Below are 21,706 nucleotides of genomic sequence, written 5' to 3'. Positions count from 1 at the left end.
ATTTTCCACAGGAATTATTCTGAGAGTGATTTCAAATGAGTGAATACATTAGAGAGAGTTACAATATATTACTGAATAATTCTGGAGGAAAAAAAGGTTGATGAAACTGAGAAAATCAACCTTGCATCGTGAAGTTCATTGAGTGGCTTTAAAGACATTGATTAGCTTCATATTTTAAGCAGTTTCTCTGGGTGATACTATTTTTGCTTTCCCACTGATTGCAATTCATATCAGGAGATCATGTTACATATTGTCCAACAAAATGGGAAGTAATGTTAGCTTTTTTTTTTTCTTCTGAAAACAAGAGATTATAAAACCTCAAGCTTAACAGAAAGAAAAAAAAATCATTTTTAGTTAAGGTAAATAGCAGTTACATAATACTGTTGGTGCTTGATAAAGCAATTTTCACATAAAAAAAATTCACGCTAAGTCAAAGCTGGTGTTGAGACCTAATACCTAAAAGACAGTGAAAAATCATTCAATTGTTGCAATTATTTCAAACAAAAGAAAATGAATGTTAAAATTAAATTTAGCAGTAACCTAAGTAATACTTAAATAACACAATGAACTTTTGCTCTGTCATCTACTGACAACCAATGATTGTGGTTTCTAACGTTTTGCACCAGTACCAAGTGGCATTTCTCAGTGAGCATTTCTCAGGGGTCTCACATAACACAGCAGTACCAACAAACTCATCATTTGTGCTACACAATGCAAGTCCACAAGAGTGGGGCCACACTGGGCACAGGTTGGAGTCTGGATGATGAAAAGACCGGGTTGTATTTGTTCTGCTCATTCAAAATGATTTACCCTTTTGAAATCAAAATAAACTAAAGATAACAACCCCTCACCTTACCCCAGCAGGGCCATTGATGTTTTGATAGCAGACCTCTGCTGCCTCTGATCTGCTAGGCTCAAAACCAAGCAGAAGAGACCCAAGAAAAACATGAAAACTTGCAGGCTTCCTCACATCTAAATGGCAAAATGAGCAAACTGAGCAGCCTGGTGCATGACTGATGCATCAGATGGGCAGAAACAGAGTGCCCTGAGATACATCCCGCTCTCCTGCAGAGGAGAGGTATCGCCATATGGGTGTTGCTGGGAGCGAGGCCTATGACAAGATGGAGTTTTCAGGAAGCGCCCAGGAATGTGCTGAGGATGGTGTGCAGGCAGGGCAGAGCAGGCCAGGGACCCCGGGTGAGGGAGGCCCGGCTCCCAGCCCGCCCTGCGTCTCGGCTCGCTCTGCCGCGTGTGCTGCCTCTTTAAACTCTGCCTGGCTTCATTCCCAGCTTCCTCCCACAGCTAGATCTCATCCAGCCAGGCAGCTGTTGGAGTTCATCCAGCCCAGAGCGACCGACCAGCCCAGCTGGACCCGACTCCCGGAGGCCATGGAGGTGCCGGGGGCCCTGGGCACGCTTGTCCTCCTGCTCCTGGCAGTGCTGCTTCTGGCCTTTGGCGCTTACTGCGGCTACGTGCAATGGGTCCACATGAAGTACGACCACATCCCCAGCGCCCCGCGCGAGAGGTACGGGGCTGGGTGGCAGGACAGACGCTCTTGGGGATCTGCATGGAGGAGAGGAGGACACTCGGGCCCGTGCTCCATGAGGGAGCGCAGGGAGGTGGGATCATGTGAGCTCCGAGCTGGAGCAACAGAGCTGCATCCGCGTGGCGAGCCCTGCTGGGGACGGAGCGGTCGTGCGGGGGACACTGCTGGTGCAGGGGCTGCAGGTGAACGTGGGTGAAGGGTGCCATCAGCTCAGTGGGAATCTTGTGCCTTGGATCCCTGTGTTCCATCTTGCAAACCTTCTCCACTGCTTTTCTGTGCAGAAGAGCAGCTTGTTACCAGGCACCTGCTACCTGCAGGTCTGGAGGGGTTTTGGCAAGTGATTTAGGGCTTTGCTTTCTGCCCTTCCCCTAAAGATCAGCATTACAGAGGGTGGTGAGAAGTCTGGCTGCACGGTAGTGGCACCCCAAGGAGGCACCGTTCCTGCAGAAGTGCGTGCGCTTCGCATTTAGCCTCATCTTTGGGCACGTGTGCGCTCAGCTGTCAAGCCCATGCTGCCATGGGAAGGGGCACCACGGCAGCTCGCTCTTAAGTGAGGGGTCTGACGAGCACCAAGCCTGGCTGCCTCGCTCCAGCTTTGAACCTGCTTGTAATCAGGGACAGATATTATGATTAAGGGTATGATGGATCTGCTCATACCAGATTCCGCTTGTCCCCAGATTCATTTTGAGATGGGAAGTAACATCCTAGAATAGTGGCAGCTTGTAAAATAACTCTGTGGCTGTTTTCCTATTTCTTCTTTGGGATTTGAGGCTTCATTTCAGTCTAAGATCCTTCCTAGGAAGGTTTCTAATACTGCTGTATCCAAGTGGAAGGCCATGAGAGCTCTGATATCTGACAGCTTTTGAGAAGTGTAATCGATGTCTTGCCTGAAATGTTCAAAGTCCCCATTTCAATACCCATTATGCAAACACTTCCACTCCTAAATATCCAAAGGTCAAACACCTCCATCCATGTCAAGTGGTTTATATAAAAAAACAGGAGGTGAATGCAACTGCTTGTGTAGTGGTATTCCAGTATGAGAAAAATGTTGATCAACTGGAGCAAGTCCAATGGAGGACAACCAGCTTGGTGAGGAAAAGCTTCTATCCGGTGGTCGTCTGATACAAGTTGTCCGTGGAGGCTGTAGACCCTCCATCCCTGCAGATGCTTAAAGCTTGATTGGGAGAGGCTATGAGCAACCTAATGTAGCTCTGAAGTTGGCCCTGCTGGGATCAGGGAACTGGACGAATAGTCTTGAGAGGTCCTTTCAAACCGCATTACTCTGTGATTTGCTTCTAACATGTAGTTCATCCAAATTTAAGTACTCCACACCTGCAGTGTTATCCAGCAAACTACAGAAGAGTGGTACCAGAAAGAGATGAACCAAAATGATGTGCGGGGAGGTAAGACTCTTTGGGAACACTGGAATGGAAAGCTTCCGCTAGATAAGTGGTTCCCTGGTAAAATATAACCACTTCAGCTAAACATAACAATGGGAAAAGCGATTATACTTCCAACTTTGTGGTGTTCTTAGTTAGATGTTGGAAAGAAAGGCAGATGAAGGTCTCCTATGATCTTCTTGGTCGTCATGATGGAGGGATGACCTCTGCACGTGTGGATGGAGAGAGGGAAAACAGCAAAATCACCTGCACTAAATATGCACAGCCGCTGGAGTCTGCTACCTATGCTGCTGTTAGCTCCACAGGGATGTCTGTGTCCCTTTTCTTCTCTACTTCCTTTATTTCCCCTGTACTCCTTTGATACGGCAGCCTTGTCCTGCTAGACAGAACTCCACTTTCTACAGCAATATGAAGGACCCTCTAAGTGCCAGGCAACACCCATCTAAGCTGGCCAGGTGTTCATCACTGCTCCCCAGTCAGTCCTCGGCCTCATCATTCTGGGTGTTAGTCACAATTTTGCATTTGTCCTTGTCTCCTTCCTTTGCCTTTGATAGCAACGTAAGGAAGACTTGTTTTAGAGTGAAGTAGAACACGATCTTATCAAAACCTCAGACCTTTAGTAAGCTGTTATGGCTGCATGATGACGAGGTTATATTAACACCCTTGATTTCTTGGGCTGATTTATTTTATCAGAGCTAACACAATATAACTATAAAGGAGGCCATTGTGCAGAACAGACAGAAGAAAGTGACTCATAGTGGCTTTGTGTCATTTTTACCACATGAATGGCTCACCTTTGAATAGATAAGGCTATCTCTTCACAGGTTTATTTCATATTAGAGATCTAATAGTAAAAATGGAAAAAGAAAGGATAGTGATAGTGTGACATAAAGTTTTATCACAGACTGAACCCTTGTTTAGTTTTATCATAGCATGCCTTAAGTTCTAATAATTATGACCTCTGTTTAGAGGTTTAATGTTTTAAGTCCACTTAACTTGCTTTTTTTTCACATGAAAAGGAAAACAGAAATTTCTCGCAAATTTCTTAAAACCTTCAGCTTGCTTTTACACCAGCCAGTAGAGAATCTTCTGAGCTACTATAAAGGATTCAGTGCAGAGCCCCAAAAATAACTATCTCAAAATAATACACAGGATGCATGTTATAAAACCTCTCTTCTACTATTCTGCTGTTTGGCATTAGGAGCACATTGTTTATGGGCAGGCACTGTCCATGAGCACTGTCAACCTCTAGGAATGCATACAAATATGATAAGTAAAGCATGTGTTTCTTGCTCTATCCAAGCCTTAGCAATGCAAGTTAATCTTAAGTGTGCTCGACATTATCCACGTGCAAGATCTTGCAGGCTACAATACAACACATGATAAATCAGGAGTGGCAAGTTGCTCCAGAGTATGGCCATAGCCTTGGGCCTCCCTAGTGGCCAGTGGACTGAAGTCAGGATAAAGGAGGATACGGCCTGTAGCCTTGCTGTGCTGGCACTTTTCCATGTTCTCTCTGCACAGTTGAAGGGTTCTGATGGGACAGAGAAAAACATTGTTGAGGATTTATTTGTCACAACCAAATGGTTACACAATGGGAGACATGGGTGGAACTTTATGGAGCACCATATGCTCCAGAAAGAGTGGTTTCTGGATCTTTGCTAATGAAGGATTGTCTGCTTTATGTGGAGTTTTTATATCTCTCTGCAGTCTAGTTGCTAGTAGGAGGTTCGCGTAAGTGAAGGATTATGTTTCTGTAGGAGGTATTGGATAGTTTTGTTGAGCACTTTCTACTTTAAACACTTACTGGATCCAAAGAAAGAAAGTAGAAGATTGTTTTTTTTTTTCTACAGCTTGTTTATACAGAAGAAAGGGATAGTAGGACTATCGGTATCTCAGCTGGAAAACATATCTCAAACACAGCTTGCTTGTTTCTAGAGAGGAACTTAGCCAAATCCTCCTTCAGATGCATGCAAAGATGGTGGAAATTCCTCACTCATAACTCCAGCAAGTGATCTCTGACTGTTGCCTAGAGCTAATGTGTTTAAAGAGTTAGTATGTTTTATTAATTTCGGCAATTTGTGTATTAATCAGTGATTACCTTCTAGGTTTGCCTTTTCTTTTCAGAATCTGAATTAACATGACTTAAGGCAGAAAAAGACCATTCCTATATTTTGTCTCAGTTTGACTCCATTGACAGAACAAAGTTATTGCTTATACTGGACCCGTATTCTTTACTTTCTATATACAGAAATGTAATAGTTGCAGTATAGATTGAGTCAGTTTAGGCAAACTAAGATCAAAGCAGTTTTTGGGGAGCTCCCACACACAAACCCAAATATCCCTTATTCTTATGCAGAAAAACAGCTCTTATGCAGAAAAACAGCTCTCCTCAGCTTGCAGCACACCAGGGCTTTGGTCTGTGTTCCTGTGCTGCTCTTCCTGACAGTGTGCAAGGTTCACGGAGTGACCATGGTCCTCAAGTCTGCAAGGACTTTGGCATCAGCTGGCTATTATTTTTATCTTTCCTTAAACAGAGGAAAAATCCAAGTATTATGCAGACTTCATCCACTGGGCAACACAGGCACTTCCTGAGTGATTAGCACATAGGACGTGTGGGGATATAAACAGCGTCACTGAAATAGTGTAATTCCTCTGTCCGTTTTCCTCAGTGAAGGATCTTGAGTATGTTTTAAAATCAAATTATTTCTCTTAAAAGAGCACGTGTCATTCCAAAATGTTCTTTGCATCACTAGCTCACATGGGAACAAAAAGATCTTGGAGACAACCCCACATTCTTCCAAAGCCCTTCTGCCCTAAAATCAGCATTTTGCCTACCTCATGACACTTCTTTTTCTGTAGCTTTCTACTTGGACATATGCCAGCCTTGTGGAGAATCATGAAGAAAAATGAACTTCTCCAAGATCTCTTCCTGGAATGGTAAGTTGAGATACTTCAGTAACTTAAAATCAAGTAGCCCTGTGATACAAATTGGCAAATCAAGGTACAGAAATATTGAATTATATCAATAAGCATCATGTAGCAAGTCAGCAGCTGAACCAGAGCATTGATTGCTCTTGTTTTTCAGTCAAGACAATAGTAGGTCTAATACATTGTAGTTTAGTCCTTTGAGGTTATTAGGTCTGCACTGATACATATTCATGTCTTATACCATAATTCTGTTTTTTTTTTCCACCTTCTTGTAGGACAAAAAAATATGGACCCATTTTACGGATTAATGCTTTTCACAGAGTCTCAGTGATGATTATGAGTCCTGAAGGAGTGAAGGTATGCAAATAAAATAGAATGTAGAGTGGGCATCAGCCCACCCTTGCGGGAGAAGAGAGGTGCTGTGTAACCTTAGAGCAGCATGACCCAGCCATGTGGGAGTGCAGATCTGAGCCAGGTTATGAGGGTGAGGTATTGCTCTGGACTCTTGGCTGTCCTATGTCTACTTCTTGCTTGATTTAACTTGTTACTGTTTTTTAAGCTGCACACTGAGCAAGCATCCACATTTCTGAAATCACACAAGATCTTAATATCTCAAAAAAGCAAGGTACAAAGGGGCTGATTTACCTTCTAAATCCTGGTCATAGTCACAATGTCTGAGATCTTTGGGGAAGAAAGTGCTACACTCATGCAGAACAAGCTATCAGCCCACAAACCAGGATACACCAAATAATTCATGAAGCCTTCAGGCTTTGGCTGTAGGAAGGAAAGAGCGAATGCACGAGTGTTTTGTTCTGTTTGCTGGGGGAAATGGAATGCCCTCTGTACTTGCTAATGTGAAATTTGATTTTAGGAAGTCTTGATGTCACCTCAATACCAAAAGGATCCACTGGTGTACAGTAGTATCTACAACTTATTTGGTGAAAGGTAGGCAAAATCCATCTGAAGACATTTTGACCTAAAAGTAAGAAAAAGATAAAGTCATAGGCATCACATTTACTTTGACTCAGTAGTCATTGACTCTACTGGTGGACTCCACTGGACACCCATAAATCTATGGGCCTGGGTGGGATGCACCAAAAAGCGCTGAGGGAACGGGCAGGGGTTATTGCTCAGCCACTCCCCAAGATCTTCAAGAGGTCGTGGTAAGTGGGGGAGGTGCTGGAGGACTGGAAGAAACCAACATCACTCCAGTCTTCAGAAAGGGCAAGAGATAGGACAGTCAGTCAGTCCCTACTCTCTCCCTGGAAAGGTGATGGAGCAGCTCATCCTAGAGACCAAATCTAGGCATGTCGAGGAAAAAAAGGTGATCAGGTGTAGTCAGTGTGGTTTCACCATGAGAAAGTCATGTTAGACAAACCTAATAGCCTTCTACAACGGGCTGACTGGCTGGATGGATGATGGGAGAGCCATGGATGTTGTCTACCTTGACTTCGGCAAGGCTTTCGATACCGTCTCTCATAACATCCTCATGGGGAAGCTCAGGAAGCATGAGCGAGATGAGTGGACAGTGAGATGGATTGAGAGCTGGCTGGATGGCAGAGCTCAGAGGGTTGTGAAAAAGGAGACAAGTCTAGTTGGAGGCCTGTGGCTAGTGGTGTCCCACAGTGATCAGTACAGGACACAGCGCTGTTCAACTTGTTCATCAATGACTTGAAGGAGGGCGCAGAGTGCACCCTGAGCGAGTTTGCAGGTGATACAAAAGTGACAGGAGTGGCTGACACTCCCGAGGGCTGTGATGCCTTTTAAGATGGAGAGTTGGGCAGAGAGAAACCTCATGAGGTTCAACAAGAACAAGTGCAGGGTCCTCCACCTGGGGACGAATAACCCCAGGCAGCAGTACAGACTAGGGGATGACCTGCTGGAAAGTAGCTGCTTTGAGAGGGATGTGGGAGTCCTGGTTGACAACAGGTTAACCGTGAGCCACCAATGTGCCCTCCTGGCCAAGAAGGTCAATGGGATCCTGGCCTGCATCGGGAGGATGTTGCCAGCAGGTGGAGGGAGGGATCCTGCCCCTCTCCTCAGCTCTGGTGGGGCCACGCCTGGAGTGTTGGGTGCAGTTCTGGGTTCCCCAGTACAAGAGGGATGTGGAAGCTGGGAAGGGTCCAGCTTAGGGCCATGAATATGATTAAGGGACTGGAACATCTGTTTATGAGCTGCGCCTGCTAAGCCTGGAGAAGAGAATATTGCAAGGGAATCTGATCAATATGAATAAATTCTTGAGGGGAGAATGTAAAGAAGATGGGACCAAACTCTTCTCAGTGGTGACCAGTGACAGGACAAGGGGTAATGGGTATAAATTAAAACACAGTAAGTTCCATCTCCATCAGAGGAAGAACTTATTTGCTGTGAAGGTGACAGAGCCCTGGAACAGGCTGCCCAGGGAGGTTGTGGACTCTCCTTCTCCGGAGATCTTCAAAGCCTGCGTGGATGCACCCTGTGCCATGTGCTCTAGGTGTCCCTGATGGAGCAGGGGGAGTTGGAGTAGATGATCTCTAGAGGTCCCTCCCAACCTCAGCCATTCTGTGATTCTTTTGGGATTCATGACTAATCTTAGACACATTTAAGCACCAGGTACCTACTAAGTTATGCTGAAAGTGCTCACGTCACTCAGGAAGGAGGTTGTATGGGATTTTCCCTTACTCTCAGAGCAACTCGATCAAGGCTCATCAAATTTCTCACCTGGAATTTTGACCACTGAGAATTCCTTAGTGTACTGGAATTTTCCTTGTTAGCCTAAATCTCCTAAAAATAAAATAATGCAGTTACCATATTAATTATAACACCTATTCTTGGGAACCTCATAAATGAGCCGGGGTCTTGTTAGTCTCAGCATTCCACAAGTACCAGGCAAAACCTTTCTGCACTTCAGCCATTGTCAGCTGTATCACTGTGTGTGAATCAGTTCAGACAACATGATGGCATCGTCAAAGCAGCATCGTCCTCCCTGAATGTGGGAAAAATACAACTAAGTAGCTGTGGAAGAGCTATGCTTGTGACCATGGAGGTCTGAAGAGGTTCCCCTGCTGAAAACTGCTCCTCTCCTTGTGTTCCTAAATCCTAGGTTTCTTGGGACTAGTTTGGTAACTGATCTCAACTATGAACACTGGCACAAACAGCGGAAGATGATGGATCCAGCTTTCAGCCGAACGTAAGGCAAATGTTTCTGCGATGATTTACCTGTTATTTCCACTGTGTTCTTCTGATTCTTACTGTTATTGATCTGTTGCTTGATATTTGGAAAGAGTGAAGTCATTTAATGCCAAAATCCCATTTTACCTGGAGTACAACATGTCGTTTCCGTGAAACTGTAATTTGACCAGACTTTCCATGTGGGAATGGAAGCTCAGCAATGGCAGGAGCAGATTCTGCACCCCTCAGTGTGGTGAGAGCTGTCTTACGCTGTCTGAAAACACACATCAGATGGTGGAAGTGGGCAAGCCCCAGCACCACGTGCCTCAGTGATTCCGTGTGGGACCCATGGCATGATTTACAAGCAGGGGTGGTGGTGTGTTCTGGTCATGTGTGCTTGTATAAAACATGCATTGCATTTATGACCAGAAGATGAAGTCTATTACTTACTTTGGCAAGCAAAGGCAAAAAGCCTTTGCCATGCCTTTGCATGTGAGGTCTCTGTCAGGCTACTGCAAAATTAATTTGGCTTTACAATCTTGCAAACTATCTTGCAATTGTCTTTTTTACCTCTTTGTTTTCAAAACGAACTTAGGCAAATAAATTTAAGGTTAAAATAATGTTTTTAAGCAGTTTCTTTACGATTTTATATGGAAAATATAGCAGATAAATTTGCCTGATGAAAGATCATAGAATCATAGAATGCTTTAAGGTTGGAAGGGACCTCTAGAGGTCATCTAGTCCAACCCCTCTGCACACGCAGGGTCACCTAAAGCTTCTCAAAGCCCCCATCACTCATCTTTGTTTATTAATTGTCCAGCTACCTGATCGGTCTGATGGAAACTTTTAATGAAAAAGCAGAGGAGCTGATGGAGAAGCTAGAGGAAAAGGCAGATGGAAAGAAAGAGTTTAGCATGTTGGCGATGATGAGCCGAATAACGTTGGACGTCATTGCAAAGGTACCAGCTGCTTCCTTGTTTCCTCTGCAAGTGGCAGGCAGGAGCAGAAGGAGCAAGTGCACACGGACAGAAGGCTGGAGCAGGCAGCGAGAACTTTATGCAGGAAGGCCAGAAGAGCTGAGACACAAATTGTGCCACTTCTGCCAGGGTGACCGGCAGAGAAACCCGACAGGAAGGGACAGTTCAGGGAAGGGGTTACCGTCCACGTTCTGTAGCAGTGGGCAGCAGTGTGCCATGCAGGGGACCCTTTGCAAAAGCCCATGCAGTCTGATAACTCACGCTCCTCCAAGCCAAAAGGGGCACAGCAGTATTCAGTCACATGTGCATATTCTCTCATTACCATTATCCAACAATGTGAAGTCACACTGGCTTTTCCCTTCCTTATGTGAAACACCTTGGGAATGCTTAGAGAGTAGCGTTAACCTATTAATTCACCCAAGACAAGAAGGAAGCCTAGCCTAAATATTACCCTTCCCTCGCAGACAGGTACAAGGCAGAGTCTAACCTAAGACAGGTTTACAGCAAGAGGGACTTGCTCTCCCATCCCAGAGCCCAGAAGCCAGGAGGATTCAATTAGTTGCTGCTTTTTTATCCTCAGATAGCTTTTGGCTTGGAATTGAACACGCTGAATGATGACCAGTCACCCTTTCCAAAAGCTGTGACCATGATTATGAAGGCAATGACAGAGACGCGCATCCCCCTTGTGCAGGTATGTACTCACCCATTTCTGTACTCTCCTCGTATTGAGGTCTGCGTATGACAGGTGGAGTGTGGCCAGTAACTCTTTCCCTCAAACATGCATTGGGATAAAATTTACTAGTGCTCTAAAACACTGGCAAAATTACTATTTAATGCTTTGTTCTTGTTTTTCTGCCTTCTACTCCTCTCTGCATATATCTTCATCTTCTCTCAGGTTTTTATATTTTCACATCCATAACTGCAAAAACTGAGAAGTCCTTCTCATTTGTCCATGAAAGACTGCTTTCATTCAGTATGGTAGAAATTTGAACTTCACATAAAAACAAAATATGATTTTCACCCAAACTCAAGTTTTAGAAAATTATGCATGAAATCTGAAATACTTCTGATTATTTCATAAAATAATTCTCTATGAAAGGTGTGGTTCAGACTCTTAGTGTTTCTGTTTCTAATCTTTCTATTTTCTCTTTTTTTTGGAGGAGGGAGGAAGAGGGCGAAGACTCTGTTTACACTCAATATCCTGTTACAATCTCTTTCCACAGGGAAGTGAGAAATTTTGGCCACTGCTCGCAAAACATTAGCTCTAGCAAGACATGACATTAGCATGCACAGCTTGAAATGTTTCTTGCTTTAGCTAAAATAAGTCATTTTGGAAACATCCACCTTTCTCAAGGAGAACAGACATGTTTGTGAAAAATGTTATTTAACAGAAAATGAAGTGCTCACTTGAAAAATAATACTGTCAATATTTTTACCAGCTAAAAGAATAATATGACTAAGGAAATTCTATATTCAGTACCTGCCAGGAAAACAGAAATTGATAAAGGAGATCCAGGAGAGCGTGCGACTGCTACGCCGTGTGGCCAGGGAATGCATTGAGCAACGGAGAGAAGACATGAAGAACGGGAAGGAAGAAACATTAGATATTCTTACACAGATACTGAAAGGAGATGGTAGGAAACTCAATGTTGCTTTTGTGAGTTAGTTGGTGTATGTTTTTCCTGATATTTTCTGAGCTGGGTTGTTTTGGGGATCTGAATTTTGACATTCAATCTTCTTTGAATGTATTCAGGAGTGCAAGCTTTACATCACTGAAGGGACATATCGGCACTTGTTTTGAAAATTCCTTCTCTTCAAATACATTCCTGATTTCTTTATGTTGGATCAAATACTGGTCACAAGTCACTCTTGGCCTTGTCTCAGAACCCTCTCCAATTCTACCTCCGATAAAATACTGAAAGAAGGACATAGTGTTCAAGTTGCTCCAAATGGGACCTGGGGATAATTTCTAATCTTGCTTTGTGTTTTTTTTTTCTTTTATTCCTGACAGCTCTGCAGGAAATTAGAGATGACGAAAATATCCTGGATAACTTCATTGGTTTCTTTGTTGGTGGTTGGTAGCTATTTCATTGTTTGGATATGTAATATGGGCAGCTGTACTTGTTCTTGGGCTGTCGACAGGAGTATCAGTAATGGCTTTGCTCCAAAACCACTTGAATAAGGTTTTGTGGCTTTCTGATAGGCAAATGATATTTTATCCTCCTATCCTGTCCTTTAAACACAGTGAATAATGCCGGACTCCAATCTTCAGCGCTCCAATATTCTTTACACAGTTCTGGCCTTTTCTCCCCAACTCCTGCTAAATCACACTGAAAGGATCTTTACTATATTACAGATGCCTTTGCATCACTTCACCCACACATGTGAATGCCACTCTTCCCTTAAGGGCCTTACGCAGTGCTTAGTAGGAGAGGGCACTGTCAGAACTACAGAGCACAAACCAACATGATACGTGAGGTAAATGACTTAGAAACATTCATCTCGTTGCCAAGCAGGGGGATTTAGGTCCTCAACAAGATGAAATCAAAATGTCTTTTGCAAAGACAAGCAGAAAAACAAACAAACAAAAAGCTATCTTTTCAACAAATCTCTTTTCAATAATGCTTTAAATATATAAATATATCGACGAGGAGAGGTGGGCTAGTAGACCTCGTGCTATCAAATAGGGAGGGCCTAGTAGGAGATGTTAAGGTTGGGGGTAGCCTCAGCTGCAGTGACCATGAGTTGGTGGAGTTCAGGATTCAACGAGGAGGAGGCAGGGCTGTAAGTAGCCTTGCGACGATGGACTTCAGGAGGGCCAACTTTAGCCTCTTCAGAGACCTCCTCGGTAGAATCCCATGGGCTAGAACTCTAGAAGGAAGGGGGGCCCAAGAGAGCTGGTTAGTTTTCAAGCGGCACTTCCTCCACGTCCAGCAACAGTGCATCCCTGTGTGTAGGAAGGCAGGCAGAGGGGGCAGGAGACCTGCGTGGATGAGCAAGGAGCTTGTGGCAATGTTCAAGCAGAAGGCAGCGGTATACAGAATGTGGAAAAAAGGGCAGGTCCCATGGGAGAAATACAGGAACGGAGTCAGAGAATGCAGAGATGCGACAAGGAAAGCTAAGGCACTGCTGGAAGGCAGTCTGGCAAGGGACGTCAAAAATAACAAAAAAAAATTCTTCAAATACATTAACAGCAAAAGGAAAATCAGGGAAAACGTGGGTCCACTGACGGACGGGATGGGCACCCTGGTTACAAATAACACAGAAAAAGCAGAGTTGCTCAATGCCTTCTTTGCTTTGGTGTTTACCAAGGGCAGCCCATTAGAGCCCCAGGCCCTAGGGACAAGAGAAGAAGCTGGTGGAGAGGAAGACTTGCCCTGGGTAGAGGAAGATTGGGTCAGAGAGCACCTAAGGAACCTCGATACCCACAAATCCATGGGCCCTGATGGGATGCACCCCAGAGTGCTGCGTGAGCTGGCAGATGCCATAGCTAAGCTGCTCTCCATCATCTTTGAAAGATCCTGGAGAACGGGGGAGGTGCCGGAAGACTGGAAGAAGGCCAATGTCACGCCAGTCTTCAAAAAGGGCAAGAAGGAGGACCCAGGCAACTACAGGCCAGTCAGCTTCACCTCCGTCCCCGGAAAAGTGATGGAATGGTTCATACTGGCCGTTGTCTCCAAGCACATGGAGGACAAGAAGGTGCTCAAGAGTAGTCAGCATGGATTCACCAAGGGGAAATCTTGCCTGACTAACCTGGTAGTCTTCTATGATGAAATGACCGGCTGGATAGATGAGGGGAGAGCGGTGGATGTCGTCTATCTCGACTTCACCAAGGCTTTTGACACTGTCCCTCACAACATCCTCCTGGGCAAGCTCCGGAAGTGTGGGATAGATGAGTGGACAGTGAGGTGGATTAGGAACTGGCTGGATGGCAGGGCCCAGAGAGTGGTGATCAGCGGTGCAGAGTCTAGTTGGAGGCCTGTAGCTAGCGGGGTCCCCCAGGGGTCAGTCCTTGGTCCAGTCCTGTTCAATTTATTCATCAATGACCTGGATGAAGGCACGGAGTGCTCCCTCAGCAAGTTTGCTGATGATACCAAACTGGGAGGAGTATCCAACAGACCAGAGGGCTGCGCTGCCATCCAGAGGGACCTGGACAGACTGGACAACTGGGCGGTGAAAAACCTCATGAAATTCAACAAGGCCAAGTGCAAGGTCCTGCACCTGGGGAGGAATAACCCTAGACACCAGTACAGGCTGGGGACTAACCTTCTGGAGAGCAGCTCTGTGGAGAAAGACCTGGGTGTCATGGTGGATGATAAGTTGACCATGAGGCAGCAGTGTGCCCTCGTGGCCAAGAAGGCCAATGGAATCCTGGGGTGCATTAAAAAGAGCGTCTCCAGCAGGTTGAGGGAGGTGATCCTGCCCCTCTACTCAGCCCTGGTGAGGCCACATCTGGAGTATTGTGTCCAGTTCTGGGCTCCACAGTACAAGAGGGATGTGGAGCTGCTGGAGAGAGTGCAGCGCAGGGCCACAAGGATGATCAGGGGCCTGGAACATCTGCCCTATGAGGAGAGGCTGAGGGAGCTGGGCCTGTTCAGCCTGGAGAAGAGAAGGCTGAGAGGGGATCTAATCAGTGTATATAAATACCTCAAGGAAGGGAGTGCAGAGGATGGTGATGGTCTCTTTTCAGTGGTGACCACTGATAGGACTAGAGGAAATGGCCGGAAACTGAAACACCAAAAATTCCATAGGAACTTAAGGAAAAATTTCTTAACAGTGAGGGTGACAGAGCACTGGAACAGGCTGCCCAGAGAGGTTGTAGAGTCTCCTTCTCTGGAGATCTTCAAAACCCGCTTGGATGCAGTCCTGCGCCACGTGCTCTAGGTGACCCTGCGTATGCAGGGGGGTTGGACTAGATGATCTCTAGAGGTCCCTTCCAACCCTAAGCATTCTATGATTCTATGATTATATATATATATACCTGTCTACCAATAAGAAAAATGGAAAATGCCCACAGCAAAAGAACAAGTGTATTCTTGATTCTTAGCAGGACTATGTGTCCCATAATATGACACAGCAAGTATTGAATATGACTGGCCTCTTTTTAAGTGATGGTCCTTGCTATTTGGGACCTCTTAAGCAGTACGTGCTGTATGCATCAACTGCAGATTTGCACTGATCTGTACGGATTGTGTCTTTACCTGTTCTGTCTTGTACTTGAAACACTTGAAAGCTCCTTAAATAAATAGAATGCCCCTTGAAGTGTTTTTTTTTTCTCCTTTTACTTTTTCCTTTTCCCCAGCTAGTATATTTTAAATTAAACATTCAGGGACGGAATTTTAAAGCAACTTGTTCACATTAACACTACTAAAGCTTCTAAATCCCATACTTATTTCAAACTAATTTTTAAACTGATTTCTGTGTTTTTAGGTCATGAAACAACTGCCAATCAGCTGTCATTTACAGTAATGGCACTGGCTCAGCATCCTGAAATATTGGAAAGGTATGTACCCTGTAACATACAAGATCAGCCATGCTGTTACTTTCAAGAATTTAATAATTAAAAAGATCATTAAAATCTAGGATCAGTTCCTAATAAATTCTAGTCTTCTTTCCAAACTATGGATGCAAGCTACAATTTCATAGTCTAAGATATCATTTTTTTAAAAAAGGAGCTTAAAGTTTAATTGTTTTAATTCCATCTAAATGATTTTTTAGAGGTCTTTGTACAATGCTGGTCCTCAGTCCTGCCTGATGTCCTTTCCCTGTACACCAACTATTATACCCTCATACGAGGCACAAGTCCAGGAGGCTGACTGGCAATCCATAGGCATTTTGCCTGTGGAGAGAAATCAAAGTCCATCCCAGTGCCTGGAAAGTTAAAAAATGTAATTTGTTAAACTGCCAGGCAAGAAATGGGCATTCATAACTAATGTTTTTTAATTTAACTACAGACTTCAGGCTGAAGTGGATGAAGTTGTAGGTGCCAAGAGAGACATTACCTACGAAGATCTTTGCAAACTCACATATTTATCACAGGTACTGCAGGAGGGAGATGAAATCCCCCTCAGAGCTTTGGTAGCGCTCTTGTGTCGTGTGACAGCCAAGAGTTGTCCCACACTGCTGAAATTTAACATGTCCCACCAGCATTGGATTCTGACAGCCCTTGTCCTCAAAGAAGTACACAGGTACTCTGAGCCTTTTGCAGCAGCTGGGCCTTGTCACAAAAGCTGTTTCTAGAATTCCATGCTGAAATCTAAGACGGTTCTTTCACTGCTTGCTATAATTATTAGCAAGCTGGGATCCAGAGCCAAATTGCTTAGTCCCTGTCATTTTAAGCTGAGCCAGTAGCCATACTTTAAGAAGGCTTTGCAGCTTCGAACGCAAGACTGGCATGAGTCCTACCCAAGTCCCAAACATACTGATGTATTTTTGTTTGGTTATTGCTAAAGCATTTCACAGAATCACAGAATGCTTAAGGTTGGAAGGGACCTCTAGAGATCATCTAGTCCAACCCCCCTGCATACCCAGGGTCACCTAGAGCACGTGGCACAGGACTGCGTCCTAGCGGGTTTTGAAGATCTCCAGAGAAGGAGACTCCACAACCTCTCTGGGCAGCCTGTTCCAGTGCTCTGTCACCCTCACTGTTAAGCAATCTTTCCTTAAGTTCATGTGAAACTTTTGGTGCTTCAGCTTCTGGCCGTTTCCTCTAGTTGTGTCAGTGGCCACCACTGAAAAGAGGTCAGCACCATCCATTTCCAACTATGATCTCATCATGTACATATACCTGATCAGGATTTGGTGACATCCCAAAATAATGGTTAGTTTTTGCAATTTTATTCTTTAGGATTCAGCCTTTAGACCCTCCTCACTTGAAAAAAAATGAGTCTGGTCCTTATTAAAAATATGGAAATGCTGATTGTAATAGACTGTACAGCTAAGGCATGGTTACTTGTTTGTTTTTATTTTTTTCAAGATGGGAGACACCAGTAACCTTTAGCAGAGGCTGAATCTCAGTCCTGGCAACTAGTGTCCCCACTTAAATTTCCCTATTATTTTAATGTTCTCTTTAATTGCCCTATCAAAATGGGTGATGGTATTTTAACATTTGCCATATCTCATGCCACAAATCAGTGTGCATATGTATGTGGATAAAGATCAGAATTTCCCATATGGGAGAGACTTCTCTGTGTGCTTGCAGGAATCTGCATGTTTCTTCAGACTTCTCCAAATATCATCACAGTTACACGAGTCCACCTGGGATGATGCATCCTAAGCCTTTCAGTTTTAAGGCAGATCACACAGAGCCTCTCTGGGCAGACAGTACATTTAACAGCACAAAGCATGAGATCTGTACAGGCAAAATCACAGCCACCCTTGGTCAGAGAGCCAGTCTGACCAGTGGAGCACTGGAGATCATAGGGCACCTCTCGTGCCCACCAAGCACTTGTGAATCCTTTTGTCCGCCCTTCTTTTTCATTAACTCACTTGTGAGTACACACCATTAATTGCATTTACAGTGCAGTGCTAATGAGCACTGTTAATTGGGCTTCGCTTCCAAGAAGGGAAGGCCACTTCCACATATTTACATCTGTATACTATTCATCTTAATCATCTTAATCTTAATCAATCACCTGATATTTCTCTTGGTGGCATGTGAGACCCTGCTCTTTTCATTAGCAAAAAAAAATAAAAAGAGAAGGAACATTGTATTTTTTTAATTGGAAACGAGGTCTGATATAAAGGGGCTAATTTTGTCCTATATTCTGCACTCAAAAGTGCAAGGAAGAAATGCCAGCATTGCTTCCACAAGTCAAAAATTCCCATTTTAGCTGGCAGCCATAGGGAAGGAATTTTATTTCTGCTTCCCCTACTGCAGTACCTAACTGACCCTTTGTGCTTTTGGCTGACACAGGTTTTGAAGGAATCTCTCCGTCTGTACCCACCTGTCCCAGGGACTTTACGCTGGATAGAGAAGGAACTTGTGGTTGATGGCATCAAGATTCCAGCAAACACAACACTTGTTGTGAGTCCAGCAGCAACATCCATGCATCAGTGGGTTTTAGCTACTGCAGAGGGTACAAATATAATGGATCTGGATATCGGAGGCCCAAAGAATTCTCTGGCATAATTCTACTGGAAGCACGGAAGTTAGGCCTGGAGAAATTCTGGCCAAAACTGAAGTGTGAATTGGGACTATAAACTGTTTTTGTGAGAGGCCCAGGGAGTGGAACCAAGACCAACCCCTACCTGGGGAGCGGAAAGCGGTGGGAAGTGTTTGTATCTGTGACAGCAAAGAGGCATTTCCAGTGTGCTTCTCCTGATTAATTCAAATAAAATGTTTCCCTACAGTTCAGCACTTATGTAATGGGAAGGATGGAACAGTTTTTCAAGGACCCACTCACTTTCGATCCACAACGATTTAGCAAAGAGGCACCAAGGTGAGTTTCTTTTTCCTGCCAAGTTATTAAGTATTCAATAAGGAATAGCTTCCAGGGTAAAAAGTGGAATGAAATTACTTTTTTGTTTCTGTACGTGTAACACTAAAGCCCTGTTCAAGTGCAAATAATTTCCAGCTTTTCTTCAGAAGTTCTTTAGACTGCATGATAACTTACAAAAAAACCCAAAAAAGACAAATGCTAATATTTTTTTACTAATTATTCTGAGGAATAAATAGAGGGAGGATAGAGGAATAAAGAGGAGGGTCAAAGCAGTAGGTGTGACGCCCCTCTCTCTGTACTGTTTGTGGATCAGGGGGTTTATTTCGGACCAGGATGAGGCTAGACTGCTGGACCAAATTTCCATGTCCACTGATATGGTTCAGAGTTGTCCAAAGGAGAAGCAATGGGGTGGATCTTTATCTCCTCATGAGGAGCTAGAGGGCATTTAGAGCATATTTGAAATTCAGTGTAGAAATCAGGTTTGCGTGCATCAGAACTGCTCTGTGAGCTCAGCCAATGCACAGTAAGTGGAGAGGACTGGGAATTTGCTTTCAAGCTGCACTAATGCTCTGAACCATAAATGCAAATTTGGAGGCAGCCAAAACAACTCAGATGGGCAAAGTGGTATTTAAACCCCCTTCTTGTTGTTGTGATGAGATGCTTGCTTCTTCTTTGCAACAAGGCCATTGGAATGACAGTTTTGAAAGTTTTTTTTCTCTTCATAGGCCATATTACTCCTACTTTCCTTTCTCTCTGGGACCCCGATCCTGTATTGGGCAGGTTTTTTCTCAGGTAAGCGGGATTGGAAGGGTGATCCATTAGGAAGAACAGTCCCGTTCAAGGTGTGCTGGCAGACATTGGTGTTCAGAGGCCAAAGGCCATTCTGATGGAGCACCTCTAAAGGGAAGATCTCCAACAGGATCTGTGACAGGGCTTGTATCTGCCATGCGATCGGGTGGACATGCACATAACAAACTGGTCATGCATACATGTACACATTCAAGGTGCCTTCAGGAGAGGGGGCAAGTCACCCTGTGACTTGTTCTGAGTCTGCTTGAATCCGAAGCCTTTTATAGGAATTGCAACCACCACCATGTTGCCACCCAAAAGTCAAATGCAAGGGAAATGTACAGAGGTTCTTGCGCACCTGTGGCCACAGCTGGCAGAGTCAAGACATGCAGAATATCTGCAGTCACAGACCAGCCAAGCCTGGCACTGAGAAGGGGAGGAGGGCCCTGCATGGATGGGAGAAACCATTTAATACAACAGGTGAGTAGGTGAGCATGGCAAAGGGCATTTTAGAAGCACAGTGGGAGGCCAACTCTTGGTGTTTGTGCTGTGAGTTCATCTAAGCATTCAGACTCAAAATCTTGGTTGGACTCTGATTTCCAAAACAGTGTTAACACGTAAACACAAGGACAAGTCCTTGTTCTTGGCATCTGACTTCAAATCCAGGAAGCCCCAGGTGTATGTGTTCTTCCTGCCCAGACTCACAGTGAGCTGCATTAGTAGAGTGATGAGTTAAGTTTTAATTATCTAGGTTGACAAAGCAGCATGAAGTACCTAAGTGAACTAAAGTCGTTGCAATCAAGGCTGAATTTGCTGTCACTTGTTTTGAGTTTGCTTTTTTTCTTTAACAGATGGAGGCAAAAGTGGTGATGGCAAAATTGCTGCAGAGGTTTGAATTCCAGCTGGTACCAGGACAGAGCTTTAAAATCTTGGATACTGGCAGCCTTAAGCCACTAGATGGAGTCATGTGTAAATTGAAGCCAAGGAGCCATCTGAAAGGCTTCCAGATGTGATTGTGAGGAAAGTGGCAGTTTCTTCTGATTTTGACAATCTCCCCAGTAATCAAAGGTTGGATTTTGCAGGTGCCTTTAGATGAAAACTAGCCTGAAAATTTTTCTAGCCTTCCATATCATTTATTGAAGAAAAAGTGGTTCTGGATTTGTTTGAATATCTTCAACCTGGAAGTTTGTCTGGAACTTGCAAAGCCTGTTTTTTTGTTTTGTGTTGTTTGCACTTGGGACTATCGGGTTGTGACCAGACTTTGGAAGGAATATCTCCTCCCTGGTAACTACACCCAAACCTAATCAAACCCCACATGATACTTTGCACTGTTTTAATTTACAGTACAAGATGGACTAAGTAAAGGACTTACTTAGCATTACTTAGAACTTATTTAGCTCAAGGAGTTTCATATTTACACAGAATGAAACGCTCAGTGGGAGCATAAGGCTTGGATTGAATTCAGGAAGAGAAGTTTGAAGATGTTCTCAAAATATTTTTTCCCTCCCTACTCTAAATAAGGATACAGATTGATAAAAACAATCTTAAAAAGCAATGGTTATTATTTTCCTGTTGCTTCTGCCTCATTTTTCTTCAGTGCCTCCCACTTTCCATCCATCCCCTGAAGAAATGTACCCTGAACTAGAGCCAGAGGCAGGGGAACATCGTGCACCCTCCCTTACTGCTGCTGCTCCAAAAATGCTCACTGCTTGTAGGTTTTCAAAGAGTCTGTCTCTGCTAGGGAAAAAAATAATGATGTATGAAAATCCTCCAGAAATATGTGGATACCTAGTAGGAGTTTGGGCATAAGGTCTGTCTTGTAATAAAGGAAATTCAGGATGTTTGACCCTGCAATTGTTATATCTTTCCTAATTAAAAAGGGGTGAAGCTGATATGTACACTGTCAAGTTACTGTATTGGTTTCCACTCCAGTACAGTGATTTCCCCAAGATTTCCCTGGGTCTGTTCGTGCTGTGCAACAAATTGTTGCTGGATACACTTTCTGTGTGCATGTTCCCTTGGGCCTACATTAGTACTTCTATCGGTCCTGTTACCAAAGCCGGGGCTACCACTCCAGGGATCCCCGAGCTGCCCAAGCAGCCCAAGCCCCCTGGGGCCTCCTGACATTAGGAATGGGGCAGGTGTGTTAGCACTTGAGCTTCCCAGGCAGGATTCTCCTGCTGAGGGCTTTGCTAGCGTCCAGTTAATGACAAGATGGAGTTTTGTGGAAACGCTCAGGAATGTGCTGAGGATGGTGTGCAGGCAGGGCAGGGCGGGTCGGGTCGCGTCGGGTCGGGTCGGGTCGAGGACGGCGGGTGAGGGAGACCCGGCTCCCAGCCCGCCCCGCGGCCGGCTCACGTGTGCTGCCTCTTTAAGCTCTGCCTGGCCTCCTTCCCAGCTTCCTCCCACAGCTAGATCTCATCCGGCCGGAGTGAACACTGGGCAGTCGGAGTTCATCCAGCCCAGAGCGAC

General features: G+C 44.6%; 1 protein-coding gene across 1 annotated transcript; it reads left to right on the top strand.

The window, feature by feature from the left end:
• Positions 1 to 1,386: 1,386 nt before the first annotated feature.
• On the top strand, positions 1,387 to 20,303 carry LOC148595917 (cholesterol 24-hydroxylase-like). Its single transcript, XM_088539667.1, has 15 exons — positions 1,387 to 1,525; positions 5,809 to 5,886; positions 6,153 to 6,234; positions 6,749 to 6,822; positions 8,960 to 9,046; positions 9,848 to 9,986; positions 10,585 to 10,695; positions 11,482 to 11,638; positions 12,016 to 12,078; positions 15,435 to 15,507; positions 15,959 to 16,043; positions 17,920 to 18,030; positions 18,357 to 18,445; positions 19,171 to 19,237; positions 20,086 to 20,303. The coding sequence occupies exons 1-15, from the start codon at positions 1,389 to 1,391 to the stop codon at positions 20,245 to 20,247; spliced, it is 1,515 nt and encodes a 504-aa protein (XP_088395793.1). The 5' UTR covers positions 1,387 to 1,388; the 3' UTR covers positions 20,248 to 20,303.
• Positions 20,304 to 21,706: the final 1,403 nt, after the last annotated feature.

The sequence above is a fragment of the Tinamus guttatus genome, unplaced genomic scaffold (assembly GCF_059628265.1).
Source record: "Tinamus guttatus ecotype Peru unplaced genomic scaffold, ASM5962826v1 Tinamus_guttatus_pri_ptg000048l, whole genome shotgun sequence".
NCBI lineage: Eukaryota > Metazoa > Chordata > Aves > Tinamiformes > Tinamidae > Tinamus > Tinamus guttatus.
The sequence above is the reverse complement of the archived record's forward strand: the minus strand, read 5'-3'. Positions and strand labels throughout refer to the sequence as shown.